At 40.7% G+C, this 9,315-nt stretch overlaps 1 protein-coding gene across 2 annotated transcripts in view; it reads right to left on the bottom strand.

Annotated features, from left to right (window-relative positions):
* Positions 1-4,478: 4,478 nt before the first annotated feature.
* LOC138961768 (uncharacterized) overlaps positions 4,479-9,315 on the bottom strand; it is a 33,257-nt gene continuing 28,420 nt past the window's right edge. For both annotated transcript variants that reach the window (XM_070333439.1, XM_070333441.1), the window contains 3 exons: positions 7,370-7,744; positions 5,919-6,233; positions 4,479-5,217 (listed from right to left, as the gene is read on the bottom strand). In XM_070333439.1, coding sequence (XP_070189540.1) covers positions 4,699-5,217; positions 5,919-6,233; positions 7,370-7,744 — 1,209 coding nt within the window. In that variant the 3' untranslated portion in view covers positions 4,479-4,698. The remainder of the gene's footprint in view (positions 5,218-5,918; positions 6,234-7,369; positions 7,745-9,315) is intronic.

Below are 9,315 nucleotides of genomic sequence, written 5' to 3'. Positions count from 1 at the left end.
TGTTATGACAGGTGTCATGTTGATACAATGTTTCTATTTTCTCATGGAAACAAATTGATGAGGCTTGGTGTCGCAAGGTCGTGTCAACGAAACGTCAAAAATGACGCGAATTTAATCCACAGAAAACAAACTGACAAAAGGTTGGTCCACTTTCTGAAAACTCAAAGAACAGCATTCTGCCTATTGTACATCTGCTGCACAGTCTGTTTTGCTGTTGCTCGAGTCAGGACACAGATTCAAGTGAGTATCATCATATATTTTTGTTTCCCCCATTTGAACAAGTCATTAAAGCTTAATTTCTGATTCGTATTCATAAGGGAAACTTTCTGATTGTCTAAATTCTGTAATCTGCATACTGATCCCTAGCTTTTGTGTGTGTATAGTTTTGTTTTCCTAAATAAAAGCACAGGCTGGTCAAAGCGTATTTGTCAAGTTTCGTGTGTGTGTGTGTGTTCATGAATGTTGAAGTGTTTCAGCTCTTTAGTTTTCGATAAAAAAATGAAATCAATAACCTCAGTGAATGTTCAGGGCAGATAATGACAATTTTTGTCCGCTTGTAACCTATGGATGGATGAATGAATGTTATTACATGAATGTTATTACAGCGCTATTTCCACCTTTTTTTGTGAGTTTGACTAATATATTTCTTAAATCACAGGTTTTTACAATGTCGAAGGAGAATGACTGGCCAGATGAGGACTTGATTCAGCAAATGATTCTTGAAACCCAAGAAACATCGCCTCCCTGAACAAAGCCTGGTAAGTATCAACACACACACACACACACACACACACACGTACACACACACACACACACACACACACACACACACACACACACACACACACCCAAACACTTATTTTCTAACTTACTCACTTACTTCCTTCTTTACAAAACGTGCCTGGATACTTTAGGCATATTCAGTGTAATCAGGTATTTATGTTTTATTTTTGTGTGTGAATAAAAACTCGAAAACAGTTTACAGTTTAAATGCAGCAGCGATGGTACGAAGGCAATTAACTTTTTTATCAGTGAATAATTGTAGTAGTAATTGCCAGTTTAAAAGAAGAATTCATAGTCTTTATATCTTGTGCAGATGCTGTTCAGCAGGAGGTGAATATGGCCGTCCAGGCAAGCAAAAAGCACCAAGCATTTCAGGAGACTGTCCTCCGGATTCATGGGATGAGGTTGCAGAATCTTCTCACTGCCAATGGCTTAACGAGAATTAAAGTTCCAGGAAATGGAAATGGCTTTTTCGAAGCATCATGCTTCCATCTTGGACAAGTAACCCGTCCCAATGATTTGAGAGAACAAGTCTGTTATCACATCATGGACAATGTAGAGCCCTACTCCGGTTTTTTTTATCTCCCAACCATTGACGAAAATGAAAGATTTATGAACATACTTCAAATGATTGAGGACTTAAGAAGAAGTTGTTGCTGGAACACTCGTGCAGGTGATCTGTTACCTCTAGCGCTGGCAAACATGACCAAAAGACCAGTAAAAACATTTACCAGTCGTCAGACTCACCCTGTGGTGGATATCAGACCGAGCATTGATCCACAAGTGCATGTGCGGATGGAACCCATTTACCTGACATTGACAGCTCCCAAGAATCAGCCACAACACTATGATGCATGCATCAGGAGAAAAACCACTTTAAAACCAGACAGACATGCGTCTTCCGTCCTTGCACCAACTCCGAAACCTGATGAATGTGAAGCGTCTCCAGTGGAAAAATCTACTCTCAAACATGACGACTGTGCTGTTGATTTTTCAATCGAAGAGTCTACCGAGAAACATGGTGAATGTGGTTTTTCTCCTGTTCGTGCATCAACTCCAATACATACTGGTTGTGATTCCACCCCTCCACATGAATCCAGCTGCCCAACACCTGTAAATATTTCTCTTGTGTGTGCTTCTACCTCAGCATATGTTGACTCTGATTCAACCCCAGTGACTACAATCACCTCAGATGATACTAACTTTGATTTTTTTCCTAATGGTGTATTCACTTCAGCTTCTAACATGTCTGACATTGCTCCTTCATGTGAATCTACCACAGCATCTCCTCCATCTTGTTATGGAACCCCAGCAAAAAAACTGCCATCTCCGAGGAAGGAGGCATCCTATGTGACACCTCCAAAGAAGAAGTTTAGTCGAAAAAGACTCAGCAACCCTAAGACCTGGAAGAATAATATTAGAAAAACAAAGAAACTGAGCGGTCAATCTTACTCAAGGGCAACCGGTGAAACTAGGGCAAAAGCAGTACAGAAGGTCGACTGTTCAAAGTGTAAAATGATGTGTTCCAGCAAAATATCAGAAGAAGAAAGGCAAGACATTTTTCAGGCCTTTTATTCGCTCTCTTCATATGAGCGACAGAAAGACTTTGTTTGTCACCGAATTGAAGAAACGGGAACAAGAACTTACCTGAAAACAGACGGAGAACCAGCTCCAAAAAAGAGACAAGTTTCAAGGAAGTTTTTCTTTCTGAAAGATGGCCAGAGATCATATGTGTGTAAAACGTTTTTTACCAGCACACTAGATGTCAGTTGTGGAACTGATACGTGGTCATCAAAGTTCTATTGACAAAACTGATGGTGACTTAGAGTTTGGTTTTCTGCTGAAACTGGCTGTGATCTAAAATACAGGGATGTGCTTTAAGGTCTGACTTTGATTTTGACTTTTGTGCACAACACTTCTGTGAAGAAAAAAGTACATCACAAGGTAAGAATGCCAATTTGTTTTTATTGATAATGAACACGCAGGGTATCATGAAATCAGAATCTAGAACTCGTGATTTTATTGTCCTTGTGTGATTGGTTTTAATGCGCCAAGCTTGATCATCAGTGAAGCTTTTCTTGTTTGCTTGCTTGTTTCTGTGCTGCTTTGTTCGTTTTGTGTGTTGTCAGTTTGTCGTTGTTGCTGGGTTTGTAGTTTTTGTGCGTAATGCAAAACAATATGAGCTGATACAAAATAAGATTTACTATTGAGTTCTTAGGAAAACAACCAAAATACAATTTATTTTTGGAATGTTAACAAAGAATGTGGGTTTTTTTGGCCATGGGAAAATACCTGCAATTTAATTGTGTGTAAAAGGTGTGCGTTCATTAGGCCATACATTAGACGAATACATAATTCTTTAATGATGGTTTAGTGTGTGACTTGAAATATGTGTGTTTATTGCGGCAATAAACATTAAAACAATTTAAACTAGTGTTGCAGTGTAAGCTTTTGCTTGGAAGCAGAACATGCTATGTGTGAGGAGGCTGCTTCTGACTGCTGTAGCACAGGCCACAGTGGGATCTGTTTGGAAGTCAGAAGCAGCTATGGTGCGCTGGGCTTTTCTAGCTCCAGGACTGAGAAAAAAGAAGGAGCGTATTCTGGAAGCAGAACAAATTATACGTTATTTTCATATGATAGAGTAGTCCAATTAAATTGATATCAACTGTACATGACCAGTTCTTCCTCTATATCTATTGCTTAAAATATGAAGGTTGTAATCTTGTGTTTACTATTTTTTTTGAGGGGTTAAAAACTTCAAGTGGCCATTTCTCAAAATGGCCGCAAACCAGTTAAATGGTTCTGGTTTTAACCCATCGATATCAACTGTGTAGAAATACGATATTGGCACTAATTACGACAACAAATTCAAAATGTTTGACAATATTGAGGCATTTCTGCATTAAAATAACACATTATGGAATGGAAAATAGAGTTTTTGTCAAAATCCCAGGTAGTACTACCACCTTAAAGTTGATTAAAAAAAATAAATCTTTTTACATATTTTTTAAAAAATTCTTTAATTGTTTTTTTGTTTTTTTGAAAGAAATTTCTTGAGGTGTGACTCTAAACACATGCCCCCCTCCAAAACAAGGTTTTTGTAAAAAATGTTTTATTTTAAAATGAATAAAAATTGATTTTGGCAACTGTCTCTTTGTGACTGACACTGGGCGATTATCCCCCCCTTATGTTGCAATTTTCCAGAGAATGTGCAATACTCAATGTGAGAACATTTTTGTTTCTGACTACACATACCATGTCATGAGATAATTTGATGTCAAATCATTGTACCCTTTTCGACACAACGGAACTCATTTTCTGGGCTTCTTATGGAGCCAGACCCTGTGGTCCACGTCAGGAGAATCATAATATGATATTATAGAGAAGAATTTGTTTTGAAATAAAACGTCATAAGGGGACGTCATTATGTCTCACCTTATCAAATATCGTCATTTGTATGTTCTGAACTTTAAATGACGTCATACGTGTGTTCTAAACTTAAAATGACGTCTTTTTTGCATGACAAGAATTTTGAAACTACCCTTATACGAAAATGTGTGACCCCTTGGACTTGCTTGTTTTTGCCAAAACATTCATGCACACTGAAAAAGTTGTTTTTGGTTGTGGACTTGCGTGTTCATATCTCATTATCTGCTTATCTAAGCACTCTAAAAAGTAGAAATTAACACAAAAGATGCGCATTGATTTGTTATTTTTAAAGAACAAAAAATATCATTTTTGAAAAAAATGGACTTACTCGGTTTTTTCAGCACACGGTAGAGCTGGTCAGTTACCCCCTGGACAGAACACAGCTGGTTAGTTACCCCCTGAACAGGACACAGCCGGTCAGTTAGCCTACCCCTTGGACAGGACACAGCCGGTCAGTTACCCCCTGGACAGGACACAGCTGGTCAGTTACCCTCTGGCGATGAAGGCAATTGACATCATGGTGCCATCCTCTATATCAACAGAATAATTAGAAAGATCTTGCAGCTCGATGATCAGGATATCACCTAACCGGAAGCTGAATACCCCGGCCTGCCCGCTCGGAACGTTCCTTTCCGAGAAGACTTCGAAGATGGTGTCGAAATGGAGATTGTTGAGCTTCTTTAGAAGTAGTTTTTTGGATTGCACAACGCGACCGTCCTCATTGAAAACGTTCCTATTGGGATCGCCTCTTATGGAAACAATGTACAAGCCTTCTTGTGGAATGATCCATCGGTTGTTTTGTTTATCGAAAATTGAACCTTCATTGGTTTTGACGTTATAAGCAAAAGTTGGAACCCCACCCTTGCGATTCATCGTATGGGCTGTGTAAGCAACATAATCATACTTCTCTTGAAACGTCGTCCTGTTGTTGTCTGTCAGCTTGACCAAGGAGAATAGGTTTGCCGGACCGAGAGGTTTGTCAGCGCTGTCTCTTTCCACAGTAATCTACAATATAACAATCACACTGACCTTTCACAAGTAATGGTTACGGCTATGACAACAACAACAACAACAACAACAACAACAACAACAACAACAACAACAACAACAACAACATTAATAATGATGATGATCATCATCATCATAAGATAATAATAATGATTGTCAGTAAATACTAGTGCCACATGATCAAACAAAATCCTTTCAATTGAATAGAGCGAGTGCGAACAATCTGGAAGCTTATTCTACGATTGCGGAAAATGCATACATACATACATTCATTGATACACACTCACACACACACACACACACACACACACACACACACACACACACACACACACACACACGAACGCACACACACACACACACATAAACACACACACACACACTCACATACACACATACACACTCACACACACACACAACACACACACACACACACACACACTCACATACACACATACACACTCACATACACACATACACACAAACACACACACTCACACACACACACACAAAATCACACGTTCGCACACATGTACACAAACACACACACACTCGCGCACACACACACACACACACACACATACACACACACTCACACATACACACACAACCACCCCCCCCGCACACACACACATATCCCCCCAAACACACTACCCCCCCCGGCCCCCCTCTTCTGTCTGTCATACATCATCTCTTACCGAATCAGTAGAGCTCAAGTAAAAAGCCCCAGACGCGGATATGTCCCTTTTATATCCTTCACAGTACGCATAGAGCAGATTGTCTGTCTTTTTGGTCCGTGGATCGTATCTTATAACACGGACTTCCACACTGCCATCATAATCACTATCCGGACGAAGTGCCAGCCAGTACATCCCTGATTTTTGAGAGAAGAGATTGATATAACCTTGTGACATGTAACCTTGGCTCCACTGTTGATTCTCCTCCAGTATGTTGTTCCACCGGATGATTGCTGCACCACTGTCCTTATTTGACCGATACGTCAAATTAGGGACCTGGGAAAAAAAAGACAAGACTTTTCTTTTTGGTGACACTTTGACAAGATTTACAACTACTGCGCCTTTTCTACATCAGCGCTTCCCTGTCACAAAATTATTCATTGTTATTTGCAACCCATTTTTCTGCGGTTTAAAGGTGGTCGTCTACATTTTTGCTTTTTTCAATAATCATGGTTAGATTTCGCTAAATAGTTATGTCAGATGATGAATGAACCATGGGGAAAAAAGTTATAGAAAAAACATATATGTAAAAAACGATTTTATTTTTGGGTAGCGTGACTCACGCTTCCAATATTTTGTTTTTTTGTTTGCCGAGAACATGTGCTTTGCCTAAAAATACTGACCAATCAAATTCATGTCACTATGCTTATAGCCACGCCCAAACAAGTGCAGCAACAGTTTGACACTGGAGCGCTGTCCACGCTTTTTTTTTTTAACGCACGAAATGCACGGGATTTGAGAGGAGTTTTGCGCTTGGCATTTTCCAAATAAGGATATCCTACTATGAGTACTACGCTGGAATACTACAATGAATTTTCAAACGGCTACACTGGCTTCGTCTTTCCTGATCGAAAGGGGGTGTATTGTTGATATTTGAAGATAATAGACTCTGCATTTTAATGGTCAAATGGCGATTTCGGTATAAAAATGTAGACAAGGACCTTTAACAGCAATTTTCTAATTAAAGTTTGACAGATACGAACAGGTATGGAGCTTTCAAACTGTGCACGTGAGAAATGGAAACCTGTTTATGGACTAGAAAAGTAGGTCAATGCATGCAACCAACAGACCTTCTAAATCTGTGAAATGCAAGCTTCTATTTATCGTACCGTTTTTAAGACAGCAGGACTCTTAGTGAACTGCCATTGACCTAAACATTAGGACAAACTGTCATAAAAGCAGTGAGGATTTGAGAATTGAAATTTGCTGCAAGGCGAACAAGTAAGAGGAAAAAAGCGGCCAGGGCTGAGGTGCACGAACCGAAAGTGGGTGCCACCAAACCGGGAGAGAACAAACTGCGGGGTCTGATTCGTTTCAATCCAAACAAATCTCAATTTCAACCAATCCAACACCGCGGCAGGCTCCCACCCGGTTGGTAACTTTCCCGTGCACCTTGCCCAAGGGGTACTTACAGTTTTGGAAGTGACTCTTGCGACACCCAGTCGGCATACATTGATACGGGCTAAGTCTCCCCAAACTTGACCTCCAATCACATCCCCAGCTTGCAGAACCATGGCTACAGTCAAGCCTGCCACGACGTCTCTTATTCCATACGCCGTGAAATCACTGTTGGGTTTGCCGTTGATCTTCAGCTGCATGTCCGTATTGCCGCCATTTGGGTCGACTACCATGGTAACAAGGTAGACACCGTTAGAGGGCACTGTGATCGAATCACCCTCATATATACGATACCCAACCAGTTGTTGCACGAACCCCTCCGCGCCATGACTTATGAAAGCCAGCACCAAAAGGGGCAGAAGAAAGGGGAACGTTGCTGCTGCAGTCATCTTTGGATCAAAACAACAAAGGAATACACTTTACCTAACGGTCAGTGTGCTGTAGTCATCTTTGGATCAAAACAACAAAGGAATACACTTTACCTAACGGTCAGTGTGCTGTAGTCATCTTTGGATCAAAACAACAAAGGAATACACTTTACCTAACGGTCAGTGTGCTGTAGTCATCTTTGGATCAAAACAACAAAGGAATACACTTTACCTAACGGTCATTGTGCTGCAGTCATCTTTGGATCAAAACAACAAAGGAATACACTTTACCTAACGGTCATTGTGCTGTAGTCATCTTTGGATCAAAACAACAAAGGAATACACTTTACCTAACGGTCAGTGTGCTGTAGTCATCTTTGGATCAAAACAACAAAGGAATACACTTTACCTAACGGTCAGTGTGCTGTAGTCATCTTTGGATCAAAACAACAAAGGAATACACTTTACCTAACGGTCAGTGTGCTGTAGTCATCTTTGGATCAAAACAACAAAGGAATACACTTTACCTAACGGTCAGTGTGCTGTAGTCATCTTTGGGTCAAAACAACAAAAGTCATCTTTTTGTCAAAACAACAAATATCATCTTTGGGTCAAAACAACAAAGGAATACACTCGTCACAACGGTCATTGTGCTGCAGTCATCTTTGGGTCAAAACAACAAAAGTCATCTTTTGGTCAAAACAACAAACGAATACACTCTCACATGCCGGTATGCTGCAGTCATCTTTGGGTCAAAACAACAAAGGAATACACTCTCACAGGCCGGTATGCTGTAGTCATCTTTGGGTCAAAACAACAAAGGACTACACTCTCACAGAAGGGTATGCTGCAGTCATCTTTGGGTCAAAACAACAAAGAAATACACTCTCACATGCCGGTATGCTGCGGTCATCTTTGGGTCAAAACAACAAAGAAATACACTCTCACAGGCCGGTATGCTGCAGTCATCTTTGGGTCAAAACAACAAAGAAATACACTTTCACAGGCCGGTATGCTGCAGTCATCTTTGGGTCAAAACAACAAAGGAATACACTCTCACAGGCCGGTATGCCGCAGTCATCTTTGGGTCAAAGCAACAAAGGAATACACTCTCACAGGCCGGTATGCTGCAGTCATCTTTGGGTCAAAACAACAAAGGAATACACTCTCACAGGCCGGTATGCTGCAGTCATCTTTGGGTCAAAACAACAAAGGAATACACTCTCACAGGTCGGTATGCTGTAGTCATCTTTGGGTCAAAACAACAAAGGAATACACTCGCACAGGCCGGTATGTTGCAGTCATCTTTGGGTCAAAACAACAAAGGAATACACTCTCACAGGCCGGTATGCTGCAGTCATCTTTGGGTCAAAACAGCAAAGGAATACACTCTCACAGGCCGGTATGCTGCAGTCATCTTTGGGTCAAAGCAACAAAGGAATACACTCTCACAGGCCGGTATGCTGCAGTCATCTTTGGGTCAAAACAACAAAGGAATACACTCTCACAGGCCGCTATGCTGCAGTCATCTTTGGGTCAAAACAACAAAGGAATACACTCTCACAGGCCGGTATGCTGTAGTCATCTTTGGG

Source organism: Littorina saxatilis, linkage group LG3, assembly GCF_037325665.1.
Source record: "Littorina saxatilis isolate snail1 linkage group LG3, US_GU_Lsax_2.0, whole genome shotgun sequence".
NCBI classification, from domain to species: Eukaryota; Metazoa; Mollusca; class Gastropoda; order Littorinimorpha; family Littorinidae; genus Littorina; species Littorina saxatilis.
This window is presented reverse-complemented; position numbering and strand designations above follow the sequence as displayed.